Raw genomic sequence first — 23136 nt, 5'->3', positions numbered from 1 at the left:
TTAAAAGCTCAAATATCGAATTGTTTACTGTATCAAGCAGGTTGGGCGTCATCAGTACTTACAGTTGAAGTTTACATACACTTAGGTTGGAGTCATTAAACTCATTTTTCAACCACTCCACAAATTTCTTGTTAACAAACTATAGTTTTGGCAAGTCGGTTAGGACATCTACTTTGTGCATGACACAAGTCATTTTTGCAACAATTGTTTACAGACAGATTATTTAACTTATAATTCACTGTATCACAATTCCAGTGGGTCAGAAGTTTACATTCACTAAAATGACTGTGCCTTTAAACAGCTTGGAAAATTCCAGAAAATGTAATTGCTATAGAAGCTTCTGATAGCCTAATTGAAATCATTTGAGTCAATTGGAGGTGTACCTGTGGATGTATTTCAAGGCCTACCTTCAAACTCAGTGCCTCTTTGCTTGACATCATGGGAAAATAATTGTAGACCTCCACAAGTCTGGTTCATCCTTGGGAGCAATTTCCAAATGCCTGAAGGTATCCCGTTACTCTGTACAAACAACAGTACGCAAGTATAAACACCATGGGACCACACAGCCGTCATACCGCTCAGGAAGGAGACGCGTTCTGTCTCCTAGAGATGAACGTACCTTGGTGCGTAAAGTGCAAATAAATCCCAGAACAACAGCAAAGGACCTTGTGAAGATGCTGGAGGCAACAGGTACAAAAGTATCTATATCCACAGTAAATCGAGTCCTATATCGACATAACCTGAAAGGCCACTCAGCAAGGAAGAAGCCACTGCTCCAAAACCGCCATAAAAAAGCCAGACTACGGTTTAGACTATGGCACATGGGGACAAAGATCGTACTTTTTGGAGAAATGTCCTCTGCTCTGATGAAACGAAAATAGAACTGTTTGGCCATAATGACCATCGTTATGTTTGGCGGAAAAAGGGGGAGGTTTGCAAGCCGAAGAACACCATCCCAACAGTAAAGCACGGGGGGGGGGGGGGGGGGGGGGGGGGCAGAACTGAAAAAGCGTGTGCGAGCAAGGAGGCCTACAAACCTGACTCAGTTACATCAGCTCTGTCAGGAGGAATGGGCCAAAATTCACCCAACTTACTGTGGGAAGCTTATGGAAGGCTACCTGAAACATTTGACCCATGTTAAACAATTTAAAGGCAATGCTACCAAATACTAATTGAGTATATGCACACTCCTGACCCACTGGGAATGTGATGAAAGAAATAAAAGCTGAAATAAGTAATTATCTCTGCTATTATTCTGACATTTCATATTCTTAAAACAAAGTGGTGATCCTAACTGATCTAAGACAGTGAATTTTTACTAGGATTAAATGTCAGGAATTGTGAAATACTGAGTTTAAGTGTATTTGGGTAAGGTGTATGTAAACTTCCGACTTCAAATGTACTTGTCGATCTTACCATTGTAATAGCTAGCTAACTTGTTCAAGTGAGAGATTCAAATACAAACTGAAGAGAGAGAGCGAGGGTGTAGTCTATATTTTTATGTGGCTGATATGTAATTGTCCACAGAAATCAGAGGCCTAGGTATTTAGCCAATCTGCAGCAGGCAGCGAGTCCAGCTTGACTCCTCCCATCTCTTCGCCTGAACTCTGATACTGCCCTGAGGGTCTGGCTACCACCACCCAGGCATGTCACTCCCTCTCTCACACTCCTCTACAGATCATCCAGCTGGAAAGAGACAGGGCCAAGGCATGGGACAGGGTCAGCATCCCTCTCCAAAAATACCTTTAGATTAGAACACTCATGGGCTCCATGCAATGTCAACATAGAGCTTTTGCTATTGAATTTTATTGAATTGAAGCTGCACTTGAGTTTTTGCATTTCTTTCTGGGTCATTAGTTTTTTTTAAATTTAAGTCATTTCTGAAGATTACAAATGATTTAATGTGATGAGTGATTAATTTTAAGGTAAAAAAAATACATGTCCAACTTTTTAAGGTCAACCCTGTTACGTTAACAGAACTCCCATTTTAATATGGTGAAACATTGAACATCTAATGGTCAAATCATAGTGTAAAAGTATGCAGGTGAGCTGGTTCTACTCTTTTGGACATTTTCTGGTGTTTTGTGGTAGAAAACTGAGCGGGTCGAGCATTACAGGTCAACTCTGTTACTCATAGATATACAGGCTAGAAATGTTATGCACACAACAAGCTTTCATTCCCCCTGTCACGAGGGATATATGGCTGATTTAAGATGAAATCATCAACCCTGTTACTGTCAACCCTGTTACTTTATTTGGCACTTAATAGGCACTTACTATAGTAATTTGTTTATTTAAGATGAGATGGGAACATTTTGGTGAAATAAAAAGTTACACTACTCAAAAGGCACTTAATTAGTGAAACGACCTATCTGTATTACCAAGATATTGCCAAAAGCCCTCTATTGGCTACTCCAAGGACAACATTTTATGTTGTGGTTGTTATTACTTTGGCCCTGTTCCTATACACCACAATCTGGCACAAGTCAGCACGTAAGTAGCTGCTTTTTCATAAATGTCAGCGATACATGCATCATTCTGTGTTGTTTACCAATGAAAACACCTAATTTGAAATGTCATGGCAATTAAGTCTGAGCTAATTAATTATGTTGCCCCCCTATTTCCTCTAGCCAAGCCAGCCCCCAAAGTAGACCATGGATCACAAGCACCCTCCCACTGGGCACACACTGGCCGAATCAACGTTGTTTCCACGTAATTTCAACAAAATTACGTGTAACCAACGTGGAATAGACAATGAATTGAGATCTGTACCCAGTGAGCTGGTCTCATACCCAGGGGCCAGACAGACAGTACCCAGACAAGATCTCTCAGAAGGGCTAGGCCAGACAGGCACAGTGTTCCCCTGCCAGTGGGAGTTACACAGTAGAACGAGTGACAGATTGACAGATTGAGAAATAATTAGAATATTGTACTCAGCCCATTGGCTGAGTTGGCAGTTGACAGCGGGTCTTTGATTTTGTTGTTGTCTGCTGCTTCTCTCTACCCTTCTCTCTTGCTCAGAATGACAAATAAAAGGAGAAATCAAAGAATGACGCTAAAGAAAATAAACCTTTATTGGTTGGTTGTGACTCCAAAGGTTTGGGTATTTCAAACCCATTTCCGCTGACTATTTTGTCAACATTATTTTGGCACTGTACCATAGCTTTTCAATGTTTTGACACTTGCCATTTTATATTATAGTACAGTGCCTTCTGAAAGTATTCACACCCATTGACTTTTTCCACATTCTGTTGTGTTACAGCCTGAATTTAAAAGTAATTAAATTGAGATTCTGTGTCACTGACCTACACACAATACCCCATAATGTTGAAGTGGAATTATGTTTTTAGAAATGTTTGCAAATGAATTAAAATGAGGGTTAGGGTTAGCTGAAATGGTTAGGGTTAACTGAAATGTTGTGTCAATAAATATTCAATCCTTTCTTGAAGCAAGCCTAAATAGGAGTAAAAATGTGTTTAACAAGTCATATAAGTTGCATGGACTCACTCTGTGTGCAATAATAGTGTTTAACATGATTTTTGAATGACTACCTCATCTCTGTACCCCACACATACAATTATCTGTAAGGTCCCTCAGTCAAGCAGTGCATTTCAAACAGATTCAACCACAAAGATCAGGGAGGTTTGCCTTGCAAAGAAGGGCACCTATTGGTAGATGGGTATAAATTAAGAAAGCAGACATTAAATATCCCTTTGAGCATGGTAAAGTTATTAATTACACTTGATGGTGTATCAATACACCCAATTACTACAAAGATACAGGCAACCTTCCTGACTTAGTTGCTGGAGAGGAAGGAAAACGCTCAGAGATTTCACAATGAGGCCAATGGTGACTTTAAAACAGTTGCAGAGTTTAATAGCTGTGATGAGAGAAAATTGAGGATTTATCAACAACATTGTAGTTACTTCACAATGCTAACCTAAATGACAGAGTGAAAAGAAGGATGCCAGTACAGAATACAAATATTCCAAAACAAGCATCCTGTTTGCGATAAGGCACTAAAGTAAAACTGCAAAAAACTACCACTATTCATATTTTCAAGCATGGTGGTGGCTGCTTCATGTTATGGGTGTGCTTGCCATCGGCAACAATTAGGGAGATTTGTGGGATAAAAAGACATGGAATAGAGCTAAGCACAGGAAAAATCCAAGAGGAAAACCTGGTTCAGTCTGCTTTCCAACAGACACCCCCCTATCCACATCGATGGAACAGTAGTGGAGAGGGTAGCAAGTTTTAAGTTCCTCGGCATACACATCACAGACAAACTGAATTGGTCCACTCACACAGACAGCATCGTGAAGAAGGCGCAGCAGCGCCTCTTCAACCTCAGGAGGCTGAAGAAATTCGGCTTGTCACCAAAAGCACTCACAAACTTCTACAGATGCACAATCGAGAGCATCCTGGCGGGCTGTATCACTGGTATGGCAACTGCACCGCCCTCAACCATAAGGCTCTCCAGAGGGTAGTGAGGTCTGCACAACGCATCACCGGGGGCAAACTACCTGCCCTCCAGGACACCTACACCACCCGATGTCACAGGAAGGCCATAAAGATCATCAAGGACATCAACCACCCGAGCCACTGCCTGTTCACCCCGCTATCATCCAGAAGGCGAGGTCAGTACAGGTGCATCAAAGCTGGGACCGAGAGACTGAAAAACAGCTTCTATCTCAAGGCCATCAGACTGTTAAACAGCCACCACTAACACTGAGTGGCTGCTGCCAACACACTGACACTGACTCAACTCCAGCCACTTTAATAATGGGAATTGATGGGAAATGATGTAAATATATCACTAGCCACTTTAAACAATGCTACCTTATATAATGTTACTTACCCTACATTATTCATCTCATATGCATACGTATATACTGTACTCTATATCATCGACTGTATCCTTATGTAATACATGTATCACTAGCCACTTTAAACTATGCCACTTTGTTTACATACTCATCTCATTTGTACATACTGTACTCGATACCATCTACTGTATCTTACCTATGCTGCTCTGTACCATCACTCATTCATATATCCTTATGTACATATTCTTTATCCCCTTACACTGTGTACAAGACAGTAGTTTTGGAATTGTTAGTTAGATTACTTGTTATTACTGCATTGTCGGAACTAGAAGCACAAGCATTTCGCTACACTCGCATTAACATCTGCTAACCATGTGTATGTGACAAATAAAATTTGATTTGATTTGATTTGGGAGACAAATGCACCTCTCAGCAGGACAATAAACTAAAACACAAGGCCAAATATACCCTGGAGTTGCTTACCAAGAGGATATTGAATATTACTGAGTGTCCTAGTTATAGTTATGACTTAAGTCGGCTTGAAAATCTATGGCAAGAATTGAAAATGGCTGTCTAGACATGATCAACAACCAACTTGACAGCTTGAAGAATTTTAAAAAGAATGTGCAAATACTGTACAATCCACATGTGCTAAGCTTTTCGAGACACCCAAAAGGATCCTCAGCTGTCATCTCTGCCAACGGTGATTCTAACGTGTATTGACTCAGGCGTGTGAATACTTATGCAATATATTTCTGTATTTTATTTTCAATAAATTTGTAAACATTTCTAAAAACATGTTTCACTTTGCCGTTATGGGGTATTGTGTGTAGATGAGTGAGAGTAAAAAATGATGAATACTTTCTGAAGGCACTGTAAATCCAAGACGTCTAACCCAGTTTGAAAAAGTTTCAGACGAAGCCTCTTCTCATGACAAGCCTTGTTTGGTTCAGTGGACAAGCCTCCCTGTGTCACCATCTTTACAGTTAGATGCCAGTCTGAGAGTGTCTCTAGATAGCAAAGGCTACTGTCCCACTTTTAGCATGTCAGCTCTCTTACTATTCGAACGGACCTGTCACAATGGCATGTTGTCTCACCGCAGGTCCTGACTTTGAAACGTTGGGGTTTGGTGCTGAGCAACTACGGCTGTCATTAATAACAAAGGAAGAAGATTCTTCACTTGACAAAATTATCACATTTCATTCAAATTCAGAATGATGAGCATGTTTTCTGCCAGATCTGCTGATCGATATAATTTTTTTCAATATTCATCACCTCTGAATTCTGCATCTGTGTGTGTTTTACATAATCTATTCATTGCCGATAGTAAGTGTAAAATGAACCCAAACCCTTCTGACAGAAAGGTCAGACTGATCTGAAACTCAGTTTGTGTATCATGTTTGTTACAGGATGGTATATTTTAGAATAGGATATGTCTGTAGAATATACGTATAGTAATTACAGTATAGCATGTGAATTACAGTAAATAGACTGTATCCATTGAATTGATACCATGTGTTTTAGGAGAGGATCACAGCAGCCTGCCTGGTTCTGATGACGTATGATGCTGAGGGTTGCTCTATTAATATTTCATACTGTAGATATGGCCCAGATATTTGATGCAACACTGGGCTTTGAATAGACAATGTCATCTGTATCTTTTAATATACAGTACCAATGAAGCATGCATATTTGGCGACTGCTTTCTTTTATGATAAAGAAATAATCTAGGTTGGAAACATATTTTAAATTAAAAAAATACTCCAGTGGGTTTGTGTTGTGAAAGGACTTAACAGTAAGAGACCATGAGGGGTTAAATGCGGAAGACACATTTCAGTTGAATACTTTCCGTTGGACAACTGACTAGGAATCCCCCTTTCCTTTCCCTTTCCCAGGACATTCAGATGTGTATTTATTTGCTGGTTGCCACTGATGCAACGGATTCAAGAGGCCAGTGGAGTTGTATGATTGCTCCTGTCATAAAAAATTAACCTTGGAAATCATTAGGAGGAATTAATGATGGAATTCAGAGCTAGGCATAGCTATCCATTTGACAGAGTGCCTGTTCAAATCAATAAGAGTAGACAGCAGTAATTAAATTGTGGTTGCATAGGGAGGGATGTCTCCTCCACAGAACAGGAGTCTCTCTTGAATAACTAATATGCTTACTGCTGAAAGATTTTAACAGCGATCTATGGTGGAGTAATTGAAAGTGAGAATTCCACATGATGAACATGAATATGTGTGAGAATTCATTGCTGCAGTTATGAATAATGTACCTTTTCAGTTACTTCAAATCAAGAGGTGAGGGCTAAAGGTAGGAAGCACAGCTATAAAACATAGGTGAGATAATGTGGGGGCTGTCCCTAGTTCTGTGAGGTGGCCCTTATTTCATCATGGCAAAAGTTAAACAGCTCACAGCAGCCCTCCTATTTAATGAGTTCCATCTAATGAGAATAAATACATTGTTGAGGTTCTCTACTACAGTAGTGTTGGTACCCGGGACCAGAAACCATCCTGGGCATTGCAAACACACCGGCCAATTTTTTCCCTTGTTGCCACCAAACAGGCAATTTTTTTCTAGAGGCCCCCGTTGTTATCCAAGTAAACATTATGCACAAAAAAAACCTGCAATTCAGACAGGCCCACTGGGCCAAAGATGGACCAACCCATCTGACATTTGTCCAAACTGCATTTAGGAAAGTCTGTTTCTGGTTGGTACGGGGTGAGCCATTCCTCCACAGTGTGTTGTGTTTATGATGTGACAGGTGAGCTAGGAGAGTATCCAGCACCAGGTGACAGCTAGCCTGACAACTCACACTAAATTATCTCGCTGCTCTGTCGTTCGCTACATACTTTAGTCCGAGACTGCCATCATTGAAGTTCTTTATGGTGATGAGGTGCACGAAAGGCATTGTCAGTGATTGGATCTTCTCTAACCAATCAGAGTATCAAAGCCAATGACTCATTTTATAACCCATCGTAGCAGGCTTGAAAATAAACACCTGAAACTAGATCCCCTACATACTGGTCTTGACAAGATTGGAAGAAAACTGGCACAGGAGGTTTTCTTCTGCACTGTTCAACCAATCCAGTAAATGTGGAGGAGGAGTTAAGATGGAGTGTTGCCTTCTTAATGTCCAAAATAGGATGCCACGCCACAGGCTCTCTTTCATTTCCCCTGAAAACCAGAACATCTAGTTGTTGTGGACTTGGCAGAGGCTACACATTTCCAAACCGCTGCTTTACCTACGTGTGTTCTGGCTCTGGCCCAACCCATCGGTTTCTGGACCTATCAGACGGGTTGGGGAGGTACTCAGATCCAGACTCATTGCGGAGAAGAAACTAACGTCCGTGGGTGTGGCGTAGCGTTTGGCCAGAGCAAGGAGTCTGGGTAGCCAGGCAAGGTGACAGCACCATCATTCTGGCCTAGTCACCCATAAGTGGTGTGGCTGTGGCTGTCAGAGAGCGAGAGAGAGAGAGAGAGAGAGAGAGAGAGAGAGAGAGATGGCCACAGGTACAGCATCACGGCACAACACTGGCCAGTGGTGGAAGGAGATGTGTGACGCTCATCTTCACGTCAGTGGGGCTTGAAATGGGATCTGCCAAACACTAGCAGTTCGAGTCACGCCAAGGTATTTATCCTCCCCTGCACCACTAATGACAGATGGTCACATCTTTGAAGATTTACCATGCGTCGCAGATTGGCTGCCTGGGAGGGAGGCTACGGTTGTCATTCGGGGCCCCTAGGTGCCGCAGTGCCACTGTATAAGCCATTATGAGTGTGTTATAGTGTTTAGGAATATAGAGCTATAGAGTTGTCCTCTTTCCCCCATCTCCTCATTCTCACTCCTCTGTAGCATCACCTATCTGTCAATCAGTCATGGGGCATGGATAGATTTTTCTTCGTGACAGGGCCCATATTTATATCTGGATGCTCTCCACCTCTCACACATGCACACAATTCATTAACTATTTCCCTCATTTTAGACAGCTAATACAATCAATCTCTCAGTTTTAAATCGCAAATAATAATATTTTAGTGTCACTGTTCGGGATTTCAACAAAATACCATTGAATTAAGGTTGTGGTCGTGTTTTGAGGTTGTGCAGTTATATAGCGTGGTCGTCCTCTGGCCATGCGTGCAGCCAAGCTGCGAGGAGGGCGTGTCAAAATCACAGCGGTTGTGCTTCAAATAGCCTATGGTACGGTCAAGGCATAGCCTGTTATAACTGCGGAGATCATTCATTAAAATCACAGTCAATGACAGTGTCGGGACCCTCTAGTAATTAATGACGGGACTTGATTGCTTACCGGCGTATTCTGTATGAGGGTAGCAGTAGGCTACAGTATGAAAGTGAGTTGACGCGGGAGCTGTCCATGGTGCTGAACCGTTGTACGCACTGTACCAGAATACCCAGATGAGAAATAGGCTACATATGTGAATAGTGGGATAATTTACTTCTTAACCACAAATCAACACTTTCTAGTGGGTGCGTGCGTCACTGCTCCAGTTATTTATAGCTATTGTATTATTTCATAGTGGCAGCAGGAGAGCCCTATTCCCTCCCCACTGGGCACAGACGTCAGTTCAACGTCTAGTTTTTATTTACATTTGGTTGAGTTGTCAACTAACATGAATTCAACGTGATTTAGGTTCAAGATTGGGTGAAAAAAATACAAAATTCTCTGAAGTTGATGACGTTTTGCAAATCCAATCAGTTTTCCACATTGATTCAACGTTTAAAGTATGTTGATTCGACGTTGATTCAACCAGTTTTTGCCTAGTGGGTCTGGATTAGGTTAATAGCCTATTGTATTTTGCTCATCGTTGGTCAAGTATAACCTACCTGAAATATTGGCCAGGCCTTCGATTAATTTTATTGAAGTGCTTTGGAATATATATATAGCCTATATATATATTTTTTTTTAAATTAGCCTATACATTTGGTTTAATTAGGCCTTTCAAGAGTGAATTGCAATATGCTGTAGCTCTATTGTGGCTATTGAGGAGAAATGTGAGGTGAGGAGCGACTGAGGAAGAGTTGCGAAGCAATGATGTCATAGTTTCAAGTATGTGCCATGGGAGAGCATATGGTTCGTACCCGCTGCCGAGCGGTAGGGTTGCTTTGTTATGAACAGGCGGCGCTGTAGCTGGCGGAAGAGGAGGTCGCCCAGCCCAGTATCTCTTCGCCTGGAACACAGAAGCCGAGGGGGAGACAAGAAAACGGGAGGAGAAAAGACGGTGTTGGCTGGAGGAGAAAGAAAAAGCTACGATAATGGCCGCTAAATCTGATGGGGTATTAAAAATTAGAAAGAGCGATGTAGCGTTCACGCCTTTGCAGAATTCGGACCACTCAGGCTCAGTACAAGGACTCGTTCCAGGATCGCAGCCGGATTCGGGAACCGGGGATGGGGAATTCGTGAATGGGGAATCACGGTGCTGTGGTTCTAATTCGACATGTCTTCGCCTTGGCAGAGAGCAGCAAACAAAATACACGATATGGGACTGTCTATGGATTCTCGCTGCAGTGGTGGTGTATTTCGCCGATGTAGGCACCGACATTTGGCTTTCTGTCGACTATTACCTCCGTCGCGACTACTGGTGGTTCGGGCTCACGCTATTTTTTGTTGTGCTAGGGTCGTTCTCCGTCCAAGTCTTTAGTTTTCGGTGGTTCGTCCACGATTTCAGCACCGACGAGGGCTCCAATGCCACCGGTGCGGCAAACTGCTCATCCCACATGGACGGGAAGCTGCTGAGCGGTTCTGCTTCACATGGAGATGTGGGCGCCCAACCGTCCACACCTCAAAGACAGGCGTCCACCGCGAGCAAGAGCAACACCACAACCAACAGCAACAGCAGCACGGCAACCCCGACTAATAAGAAAAGGTCGGCGTCCTGTTCAGTATTCATATGGTCCGCGCAATCCGTCACCCACATCTTGCAGCTTGGACAGATATGGAGGTAAGCGTTTGATATGCTCTTTGGAATGAAGATAGTTGCAGCCCATTAGCCTACGTGTGTTAACTTCTGACTGCACGTACCTCATAGCCTACACTTAGCTCCCATCATGCCCAAGAGGGTCTACTGTTATTAATTATTAGGCACCAACTGCCATAGAACGTACAACATTTCAGGTTTTACGCGCACTGCAAAGCATTTTGAGTAGCATACCCTGAGTAGCTTCTTGGTGGGTTATAGGTGTTACATCTTAAATAAGCAATCATAGGGAGAGAAAATAATCTGTCGCAAAACAAAATGGTATCATGTTTCATGATGTGATATCCTTGTGAATGTGTTTGGTCCAATGGCGAGCTCGACGTTGTGCATGTTCAATTGAATTCCTCACACCATACAGTATAGGGCTAGATGTATGTAGCCCAGTTTAGCATACAAATGGGAAACTCTTTACAACTAGGCCTATTATTTACAAACAAGTACATTATGTGTGAGGAAAGAAACAGTAATAAACCACATTGTTCTCCCTAAATTAAGAATATATCAAATATGTATCGGAGACATTTGGGTTCTGAACATTGTGTGTGTGTGTGTGTGTGTGTGTGTGTGTGTGTGTGTGTGTGTGTGTGTGGACCAGGGCGTCAATACACAGTCTCTTTTGCAAAAAGCATGTCATGTCAGAAGAAATGGATTGTAAATTCACCCACATCAAGTTCAAAATCTATTGATAGAAACATATACTGAGGCATGATATTGAATAAAATCACATTGCAAATCCATTGTTAATGACATTGAGCTTTTAACTTCAAGAATTTATTGAATTAAATACAGGGGGCGTAACAAGCTATTAATGGATATTGCTTCCATTCTCAATTCAATTTCTCTCTGGTGCCATCCTATTTTTGTATCCATTCTGTTCCAGTCACACACATGTTATCTGCGACTGGGCTAATTTAATGTGGGTGTGTTCGCACATGCATTATTATTTGCATGTGATGTTATGTTTTATTGATTTCCTGTTTATCTCCTGGCCATGCATGATAAGGGCATCACATCATCTACGATAATGTACATTTCATGGGGGCTTGCACCCTTGACTCCTTTATGTAACTCCTTGACACTGCCACACTTCAGCACTTGAGCATTTAGGGAAAGAGGAAATTCAGTAGTACAACTGAATGCCTTCAACTGAAATGTGTCTTCCGCATTTAACCCAACCCCTCTGAATCAGAGAGGTGCGGGGGGGGGGGGGGGGCTGCCTTAATTGACATCCACGGCACCCGGGAAACTTGCTCAGGGGCAGAACGACATGTTTTTTACCTTGTCAGCTCAGGGATTTGATCCAGCAACCTTTCGGTTACTGGCCCAACGCTCTAACCGCTAGGCAACCTGCCGCCCCATTTAGTTTCATCATTGTTATGTCACATTGTCTGGTGCATTGAGAATACTGTAGATCTGACTCCACCAGGGTGTGTATCCTCAGAGAGTAGACAGGGTATTGTTGAGACACGGCAGTGAGCACAGTAGTCTGGGGAAATCAGGCAAAGTTGAGGGTGGCATCCCAAATGGCACCCTATTCTTTATGTAGTGCACTACTTTGGACCAGAAGCCCTGGTCAAAGTAGTGCAGTATATAGGTAATAGGGTGCCATTTGAGACACGGACAAGGTTTTATAAATGGCTGTGTGTTAATGAAGTTCATCAGACCCCGTGTGAGCCATGTTGGTTCTTGACAACGGTTATGACATGACATCATCACCATGTATATTATTAGCACGATGACTCTGTAATTGTTTGTCCAAACAGGTTTCCATCAGATATTTCTCCAAACACTCACATTGGAAATGGTTTATGGTTTGAATAATTCAGTTATTTCTGAATTATCAGTAACCTTTTTTTCAAATGCATTTTCTGTATTAGTTTCCTCTTATTTCACACACACAATGTAAAGTTTCCAGTAAAGTTTTCCCCTTTCAATTGCAGCTGTGGGGTTAATAATATGTCTGTCAAACCTCCCCCTAAGTGTTTGTATTTATTATGACAAGGCAGCAGCTACCCTTCCTGGGGTCCAGCAAAACGAAGGCAGTTTTATACAATTTTAAAAACATTATGATACATTCACAGATTTCACAACACACTGTGTGCCCTCAGGCCCCTACTTCATCACTAGCACATATCAACAGTGCCAAGTGTGTGTGTGTGTGTGTGTGTGTGTGTGTGTGTGTGTGTGTGTGTATAGTGCATATGTTATCGTGTGTGTATGCAGGTGTCTGTGCCTATGTTTGTGTTGCTTCACAGTCGCTGCTGTTCCATGAGGTGTTTTTTATCTATTTTTTAAATATCATTTTACTGCTTGCATCAGTTACTTGATGTGAAATAGAGTTCCATGTAGTCATGGCTCTATATAGTACTGTGCGCCTCCCATAGTCTGTTCTTGACTTGGGGACTGTAAAGAGACCTGTTGTAGCATGTTTTGTGGGGTATGCATGGGTGTCTGAGCTGTGTGACAGCAGTTTAGTCAATTCCACATTATTTATTACAAGATTTAGTTGAGGTTTAGTGAATGTTTTGTCCCAAATACAATTAATTTTGTTTTAGAAATATTTAGGGCTAACTTATTCCTTGCCACCCACTCTGAAACTAACTGCAGCTCTTTGTTAAGTGTTGCAGTCATTTCAGTCGCTGTAGTAGCTGACGTGTATGGTGTTGAGTCATCCGCATACATAGACATACTGGCTTTACTCAAAGTCAGTGGCATGTTGTTAGTAAAAAAATTAAAATAAAGCAAGGGGCCAAAAACATGTCCTGGGGAATTCCTGGTTCAACCTGGATTATGTTTGAGAGGCTTCCATTAAAGCACACCCTCTGTGTTCTGTTAGACAAGTAACTATTCATCCACATTATAGTAGGGGGTGTAAAGCCATAACACATGCGTTTTTCCAGCAGCAGACTATGATTGATAATGTAAAAAGCTGCACTGAAGTCTAACAAGACAGCCCCCACAATCATTATCATAAATTTATAATCAGTAGTCCAGATGTTTGTTGTATATGTCACATCTTTGGATTGACACTTACAGTACCAGTCAAAAGTTTGGACACGCCTACTCATTCAAGGGTTTTTCTTTATTTTTACTATTTTCCACACTGTAAAATAATAGTGAAGACATTAATACCATGAAATATCATATGGAATCATGTAGTAACCAAAATGTTTTTACACAAATCAAAATATATTTTATAATTGAGATTCTTCAAAGTAGCCACTATTTGCCTTGACAGCTTTGCATTCTTGGCATTCTCGCAACCAGCTTCACCTGGAATACTTTTCCAACAGGAGTTTACGAACATGCTGTGCACTTGTTGGCTGCTTTTCCTTCACTTTGCGGTCCAACTAATCTCAAACCATCTCAATTGGGTTGAGGTCGGTGATTGTGGAGACCAGGTCACCTGATGCAGCACTCCATCACTCTCCTTCTTGGTCAAATAGCTCTTACACAGCCTGGAGGTGTGTTGGGTTATTGTCCTGTTGAAAAAAAAATGATAGTCCCACTAAGCGCGAACCAGATGGGATGGCGTATCACTGCAGAATGCTGTGGTAGCCATGCTGGTAAATAAATCACTGGCAGTGTCACCAGCAAAGCACCCCGACACCATCACACCTCCTCCTCCATGGTTTACGGTGGGAACTACACAGCCGTTCTACTCTGTGTCTCACAAAGACAGAGCGGTTGGAACCAAAAATCTCAAATTCAGACTCATCAGACCACAGGACAGATTTCCACCGGTCTAATGTCCATTGTTCGTGTTTCGTGGCCCAAGCAAGTCTCTTCTTATTATTGTTGTCTTTTAGTAGTGGTTTCTTTGCAGCAATTTGACCATGAAGGCCTGATTCACGCAGTCTCCTCTGAACAGTTGATGTTGAGATGTGTCTGTTACTTGAACTCTGAAGCATTTATTTGGGCTGCAATTTCTGAGGTGCAGTTAACTCGAATGAACTTATCCTCTGCAGGTAACTCTGGGTCTTCCTTTCCTGTGGCGGTCCTCATGAGAGCCAGTTTGATCATAGCGCTTGATGGTTTTTGCAACTGCACTTGAAGAAACTTTCAAAGTTCTTTGAATTTGGTATTTGGATTTGGTCTTTTACCAAATAGGGCTATCTTCTGTATACCACCCCTACCTTGTAACAACACAATTGATTGGCTCAAATGCATTAAGAAGGAAAAAATTCCACAAATGAGTTTTTAGCAAAGCACACCTGTTAATTGAAATGCATTCCAGGTGACTACCTCATGAAGCTGGTTGAAGGAATGCAAAGAGTGTGCAAATCTGTCATCAAGGCAAAGGGTGGCTACTTCAAAGAATCTCAAATATAAAATATATTTTGATTTGTTTAACACTTTTTTGGTTACACATGATTTCATATGTGTTATTTCATAGTTTTGATATCTTCTATTATTCTACTACGTAGAAAATAGTAAAAATAAAGAAACCCAGGAATGAATGTGTGTACTGTATTTAACAATGGAATACACCTGATTTTATTTCAAATGAGCAGCCATGCAGCCTCAGTGTATACAGTATATACAGTGCATTCGGAAAGTATTCAGACCCCTTGACTTTTTCCACATTTTGTTACTTTATGGCCTTGTTCTAAAATTGATTAAATATTTTTTTCCTCATCAATCCACACACTATAATGACAAAGTGAAAACAGATTTATAGAGATTTTTGCAAATGTATTAAAAATAAACAGCTACCTTTTTTACATAAGTATTCAGACCCTTTGCTATGAGACTCGTAATAGAGCTCAGGTGCATTCTGTTTCCATTGATCATACTTGATGTTTCTACAACTTGATTGGAGTCCACATGTGGCAAATGCAATTGATTGGACATGATTTGGAACGGCTCACACCTGTCTATATAAGGTCCCACAGTTGACAGTGCATGTCAGAGCAAAAACCAAAGTCAAATGAATTGTCCGTAGAGCTCCGAGACAGGATTGTGTCGAGGCACAGATCTGGGGAAAGGTACCAAAACATTTCTGCAGCTTTAAAGGTCCCCAGGAACACATTTGCCTCCATCATTCTTAAATGGAAGAAGTTTGGAACCACCAAGACTCTTCCTAGAGCTGTCCGCCCGGCCAAACTGAGTAAGCGAGGGAGAAGGGCCTTGGTCAGGGAGGTGACCAAGAACCTAATGTTCACTGACAGCTCCAGAGTTCCTCTATGGAGATGGGAGAATCTTCCAGATGGACAACCATTTCTGTAGCACTCCACCAATCAGGCCTTTATTCCAGATGGAAGCCACTCCTTAAAGGAACATGAAGCCCGCTTGGAGTTTGCCAATTCGCAGCTAAAGACTCTCAGACCACGAGAAAAAAAGATTCTCTGGTCTGATGAAACCAAGATTGAACTCTTTGGCCTGAATGCCAAGCGTCACATCTGGAGGAAACCTGTCACCATCCCTATGGTGAAGCATGGTGGTGGCAGCATCATGCTGTGGGGATGTTTTTCAGCGGCAGGGACTGGGAGACTAGTCAGGATCGAGGGAAAGATGAACGTAGCAAAGTACAGAGAGATACTTGATGAAAACCTGAGCTCTCAGGACCTCAGACTGGGGCGACGGTTCTACTTCCAACAGGAAAATGACCCTAAGCACACAGCCAAGACACCGCAGGAGTGGCTTCGAGTCTCTGAATGTCCTTGAGTGGCCCAGCCAGAGCCCAGACTTAAACCCGATCGAACATCTCTGGAGAGACCTGAATATAGCTGTGCAGCAACACTCCCCATCCAACCTGACAGAGCTTGAGTTGATCTGCAGAGAAGAATGAGAGAAACTCCCCAAATACAGGTGTGCCAAGCTTGTAGCGTCATACCCAAGAAGACTCGAGACTGTAATCGCTGCCAAACCTGTTTTTGCGTCATCATTATGGGGTATTGTGTGTAGATGGATGAGAAATAAAAACAATTTAATACATTTTAAAATAAGGCTAGAATGTAACAATATGGAATAAGTCAAGGATTCTGAATACTTTCCGAATGCACTGTGTCGTTTTTTAGTGTATCTGTACTTTACTATTTCTATTTTTAATGACTTTGTTTTACTCCACTACATTCCTAAAGAAAATAGTCTACTACATACATTTCCCCTGACACCTAAAAGTACTTGTTACATTTCCAATGCTTAGCAGGACAGGAAAATGGTCCAATTCACACACTTATCAAGAGAAAATCCCTGGTCATCCATGCTGCCTCTGATCTGGCCGATTCACTAAACACATGCTTCTTTTGTAAATGATTGTGGAAGTGTTGGAGTGTTTATTAAAACAACAAGTAAATCATGGCGTCTGGTTTGCTTAATATAAGGAATGTGAAATGATTTTTACTTTTGATACTTATGTATATTTAAAATCAAATACTGTTTTTCTTTTTACTCGAGTAGCATTTTATTGGGTGACTTTTACTTTTACTTGAGTCATTTTCGATTAAGGTATCTTTACTTTTACTCAAGTGTGACATTTGGGTACTTTTTCCACCACTGTCTACCAGCTGGACCAAACCGTTGAGGTTTTGCTCCAGATCCTCTTGTGCCACCACCCACCTTCTTCTACGATAGCTCACTGTTCAATTGGATTCGGAACACATAATTTAAGCACAGAATTCACTGGCGCTGGAAGAAAACATCTAGAGTTCTGCTTTCTGGTCACGCCCAGTGTCCATGTTCTCTCTCACTACTGTAGAAGTACACTATCTCTGGAAGATTGATCATCATCAGAGTGATCATATAACGATTGTATAGTTTAACGAGTCAATGGGCCAGGCTTCTGCTATACAACTGACTTCATGAGTCAGTCCCTTATGTATAGAGCTTGTATAGAGCTATTATGTACATTGCAATGAATACAGTACAACACTCTTTATTGAATCCAATGCATTCTCTAGCTGCATCCTCATTTTGTCAACCGTTGTGTTCATACTGAATCCTGTCATGGAGATGATGCCTCTCCTTCGATACGTCCCAAATATCACCATATTCCTTATGTAGTGCACTACTAACCTATGAGCAAAAGTAGTGCAGTATATTAGTAATAGGGAGCAATTTGGGACGCAGACCTTGTCTTGTGTGTGAAGTATCATTCTTAGGACGCCATGTATAAGTGATTTATGGTAGCATCAGTGCATCGTCAATCTGTACTAATGACTACATTTTGTGTAGGATGATGCTGGTAGGCTATTTTGTATTTGGAAGACTGTCATATTTCTAATCTGTGCATAGTATGCATCACAGGTTGTAGTTTCAAGTTCTGGTCACAGAGAATGAGGCACATTTGCTGTTGATTTATTTTTGGAGTACAATTGTCAACACTTTCACAGAGTTCTGAATTAAAACACGTACGTAGTCTTCAATGGTAACAGTTTTAATGTTTTGATTAGTTAACAGTCCCCTGTTCGTCAGGGGCACTGTGAGAGTTATTTAAGAACTATTCAAAGAGGTAGGGTTTCAGACTTTTCTGAAGATGGGCAGGAACTCTGTCATTTAAGGGGGAAGCTTGTTCCACCATTGGGGTGCCAGGAAAGAGAAGAGCTGTGACTGAGTTGGGAGCTGCCCTCCTGTAGAGGTGGGAGGGCTAAGAGACCAGATGTGGCGGAACAGAGTGCACGCTTTGGGATTTAGGGTTTGAGCATACCCTGAAAGTAAGGAGGGGCTGGTCCATAGGCAAGCACCAGGGTCTTGAAGATGATGCGAGCTTTGGCTGCAAGCCAGTGGAGTGTGCAGAGGAGCGGAGTGACATCAGAGAATATAGGAAGGTTGAAAACCAGGCGGGCTGTGGCATTCTGGATAAATTGCAGGGCTTTGATGGCACAAGCGGGGAGCCCAGCCAACAGAGTTGAAGTAGTCTAGACGGGAAATTACAAGTGCCTGGATTAAGACCTTCGCCGCTTCCTGTGTGAGGAAAGGTCGTACTCTACGGATATTGTAGACTATGATCCTGCAGGAGTGAGTCACTTTTTAAAATGTTTGCAGAGAACGACAGGGTGCTGTGCAGAGATCTTGGAGCGGGCAGGCCTTCCCCGGGAGGAAGAGCAGCTCTGTTTTGTCGAGGTTGAGCTTGAGGTGGCGGGCCGACATCCAAGCTGAGATGTATGCAAGGCACGCATAGATGTGTGTCCCCACCTGGGTGTCAGAAGGGGGAAGGAGAAGGGTAGTTGAGTGTAATCCGCAAAGCAATGATGGGAGAGCATGTGAGGATCTGGCAGAGCCGAGTGACTTAAAAAAATATTAGGGGGTAGATCAACTTTAATATTGCAGAAAGACTATAGCTTCCACCAATGTAATTGTCTGCATCACTTCCAATCCCCCATATATTGTTTTTGCAAATACACATACATCCGCACACACATATCTTTTAAAAATATATTTCCTTTATTACCCTCTAACCTTACCACCCCTCCCCCAATTGGAGCAAACTAGTGAACAAAAACGCTTAGGCCTGTATTTCCAGCTTATACATACTATATACATTTTATGGACACAGTCTATTTTACAATAGTTTCATTTAGTTTGTTTTTAACTCTTGTCCTTCCTCTACCCTCAACCTCTCCCATATATTTCTGATGTTCATCCGGTTTGATTTCTATTTGCCATATCTTTCAAACTGTGCTCTTTTCACCAAAGTTCTGAACCCATGTACGTTTTACAGACACAGTATGTTTTACATTAGGTATCTTGTTGTTATTAGTTGTTATTAGTCCCAACCTTCAGCTCCATTCAATCCCTCCCATCTGTCTCTTAACACCATCCATATTGGATTTATATTTTACATAACTGTGCTGTTTCACAAAAGTTCTGAACCTTTCTATTCTCGTTGTTTCTACACATTGTAAATTGAAAGTATTATTATATTATTAATCGATTGACTATCACTTTTCAGATCGCCCAGTAGTGCTCCAGGTAAATATTGCAATTCTTCAGCCATTCCTGGACCTGTGACCAAAAATAAGCTTCATATGGACAGTACCAAAACAAATGATCTAATGGTTCTGCCTCTTCGCAGAGGCAGAGCTGGGAAGGTTGTATCCCCCATATAAATAACGTTCTATTGGTTGAAATAATTCTGTATAATAAAAAAAAAAATTTATCCAAGTTTTGCGCAGTTCATAAACCACGTGCCATGGAATCGGTACCTCAAAAATCTTGTTTTTTTGTTTGTTGAATTTTTACCCCTTTTTCTCCCCAATTTTGTGGTTTCCAATTGTTTTTAGTAGCTACTATCTTACAACTCTCGTACGGGCTCGGGAGAGACGAAGGTTGAAAGTCATGCGTCCTCCGATACACAACCCAACCAAGCCGCACTGCTTCTTAACACAGCGTGTATCCAACCCGGAAGCCAGCCGCACCAATGTGTCGGAGGAAACACCTTGGTTAGCGCGCACTGCGCCCGGTGCGCGATGAGACAAGGATATCCCTACCGGCTAAGCCAATTGTGCGTCGCCCCACGGACCTCCCGGTCGCGGCCGGTTACGACAGAGCCTGGGCGCGAACCAAGAGTCTCTGATGGCATAGGCCATCCGGAAGGCCTTTATTCATGATTTAATTTACAAAGATTATACCTTTTTAAAACATTTAAAAAATGTATATCTGAGTTTTTGTTTGTTCTGTCTTTTCTGGTGGATTAAATTAAATTTCTATGGCTAGTTTTAAAAATAGCGAGAACCGAACCCTAGGGGACAACAGTAGCAAGAGCACATGGTGCAGACACAGATCCTCTCCACGCCACCTGGTAGGAGTGACCTGCCAGGTAGGATGCAATCCAGGAGTGTGCAGAGCCTGAGACACCCAACCCTGAGAGGGTGGACAGGAGGATCTGATAGAGCCTGAGACACCCAGCCCTGAGAGGGTGGACAGGAGGATCTGATAGAGCCTGAGACACCCAGCCCTGAGAGGGTGGACAGGAGGATCTGATAGAGCCTGAGACACCCAGTCCTGAGAGGGTGGACAGGAGGATCTGATAGAGCCTGAGACACCCAACCCTGAGAGGGTGGACAGGAGGATCTGATAGAGCCTGAGACCCAACCCTGAGAGGGTGGACAGGAGGATCTGATAGAGTCTGAGACACCCAACCCTGAGAGGGTAGAGAGGAGGATCTGATAGAGCCTGAGACACCCAACCCTGAGAGGGTGGACAGGAGGATCTGATAGAGCCTGAGACACCCAACCCTGAGAGGGTGGACAGGAGGATCTGATAGAGCCTGAGACACCCAACCCTGAGAGGGTGGACAGGAGGATCTGATAGAGCCTGAGACACCCAACCCTGAGAGGGTGGACAGGAGGATCTGATAGAGCCTGAGACACCCAACCCTGAGAGGGTGGACAGGAGGATCTGATAGTAAACTGTGTCGAAGGCAGCGGATAGATCTAGGGGGATGACAACAGAGGAGAGAGAGTCAGCTTTGGCAGAACAGAGAGCCTCTGTAACACAGAGGAGAGCGGTCTCAGTTGAGTGAGCTGCCTTGAAGCCTGACCGGTTAGGGTCAAGAAGATAAGTCTGAGAGAGATAGCGAGAGAGTTGGTCAGACAGCAGGCTCAAGTGTTTTGGAAATAAAATAAATAAGGGAAATATATTTTTTTAATTACCCCCCTTTTCTCCCAAATTTCAAGCTTGTCACATCGCTGCATCTCCCCACCGGGCTCGGGAGGCGAATGTCGAGTCATGCATCCTCCGAAACATGACCCGCCAAACCGTGCTTCTTAACACCCGCTCGCTTAACCCGGAAGGCAGCCGCACCAATGTGTCAGAGGAAACACTGTTCACCTGGCCAGCCGGACATCACTAGTCACAGGATTTAATCTGTCAAGAGAGGGGAGAAAGAGGTCAAGGTGTAGGGTAGTTCTGTGTGAGTGGGATTAGTGGGCTCAGTAGGCTGAGTGAATGAGGAGCGGATGCCGTCAACCTTTTTTTTTCATTAGTGGTTGACAAAGTCGTTCGCAGAGAGTGAGGGGGGAGGAGGTGGAGGATTAAGGAGGGAAGAGAAAGTGGAGAAGAGTTTCACAGGGCTGGAGGCAGAAGCTTTTCGAGTGATAGAAAGCAGCTTTAGCAGCAGATACTGAGAAAGAGAAGGTGGAGAGGAGGGAGTGGAAGGATGATAGGTCCTCCAGAAGTTTAGTTTTCCTCCATTTCTGCTCAGCTGCCAGAGCCCTGTTCTGTTAGCACGCAGTGAGTCATTTGGCAATAGAGCAGGAGGGGAAGGTCGAGCCGGCCGGGAGGATATGGGACACTGAGATGCAGACAGGGAGGAAAGTATGGTCGAAGATCCAGAGTCAGGAGACAGGAGGGAGAAGGATTTAGCAGACAGGGGATAGGATAGAAGAGGAGAGAATAGTAGGAGAGAGACAGCAAAGATTGCAGTGGCGCATCTGGGTAGGGATGGAGGAGAGAAAAGTAAACAAAGTAGGAATCAGAGACACGGAGGGGGGTTACAGTGAGATTAGTAGGCAAACAGCTTCTAGTGAAGATGAGGTACAACATATTGCCTGCGTTGTGAGTATGAGGTGACTGAGAAAGAGTGAGATCAAAAGAGGCAAGGAGGGGAAAGAATGAGGTGTAAAGAAAATAATTGAAGTCAGGCGTCGGGGGGTCGAAGCCGCCTAGTACGATGTGTGGTGAGCCATCATCAGGAAATGAGCTTATCAAGGTGTCAAGCTCATTGAGGAACTCTCCAAGGGCACCTGGTGGGCAATAGATGACAACAATGTTAGGCTTGAGTGGACAAGTGACAGTGACTGCATGGAATTCAAATTAGGAGATGATCAGGTGTGTGAGGGAGAAAATGGAAAATCTCCAGAAATTAGTAGCATGGTGTCACCACCATGACGACCAGATGCTCTCGGACTATGAGAGAACACCTAGTCAGATGACGAGAGAGCAGCTAGAATAGCAGCGTTCTCTGGGGTGACCCATGTCTCTGTCGGTGCCAAAGTGTAGGGACTGAAGGGCAATATAGGCTGAGATTAACTCCGCTTTATTGAACGCAGATTGGCAGTTCCAAATGCTGCCGGAGACTAGGAAATCCACATGGGATGTGCACGCAGGGTACAAAAAATGATGAGGGTTGCAGTCACCGGGTCGTGAGCATCTTTAAAACCTACAGAGAGAGGAGCGAACTGGGATAGAAATCACATACATACTTGCCAAAGCTACAAAAGAGCTAAATGAGATCATCAGAATATAACTAGGTAAGATTCTCAAGTGAGAGAGCGATGTGGAGCCTTCCTCTCTTTACTTCCTCAAACAACTCGGCAGAACAACTCGGAAGAACGTCTTTGTTTCGGCGACAACATTGTCGTTTGA

The 23136-nt window shown here is 42.9% G+C and overlaps 1 protein-coding gene across 2 annotated transcripts in view; it reads left to right on the top strand.

The window, feature by feature from the left end:
- Nucleotides 1-10030: 10030 nt before the first annotated feature.
- The window catches only part of LOC139387067 (XK related 4), a 63270-nt gene continuing 50164 nt past the window's right edge, over nucleotides 10031-23136 (top strand). For both annotated transcript variants that reach the window (XM_071133052.1, XM_071133051.1), the window contains exon 1: nucleotides 10031-10791. In XM_071133052.1, coding sequence (XP_070989153.1) covers nucleotides 10106-10791 — 686 coding nt within the window. In that variant the 5' untranslated portion in view covers nucleotides 10031-10105. The remainder of the gene's footprint in view (nucleotides 10792-23136) is intronic.

This window comes from Oncorhynchus clarkii, chromosome 28 (genome assembly GCF_045791955.1).
Source record: "Oncorhynchus clarkii lewisi isolate Uvic-CL-2024 chromosome 28, UVic_Ocla_1.0, whole genome shotgun sequence".
Classification (NCBI taxonomy): Eukaryota; Metazoa; Chordata; class Actinopteri; order Salmoniformes; family Salmonidae; genus Oncorhynchus; species Oncorhynchus clarkii.
Note: the sequence above shows the minus strand (reverse complement) of the source record. Positions and strands in the feature narration are given on the sequence as shown.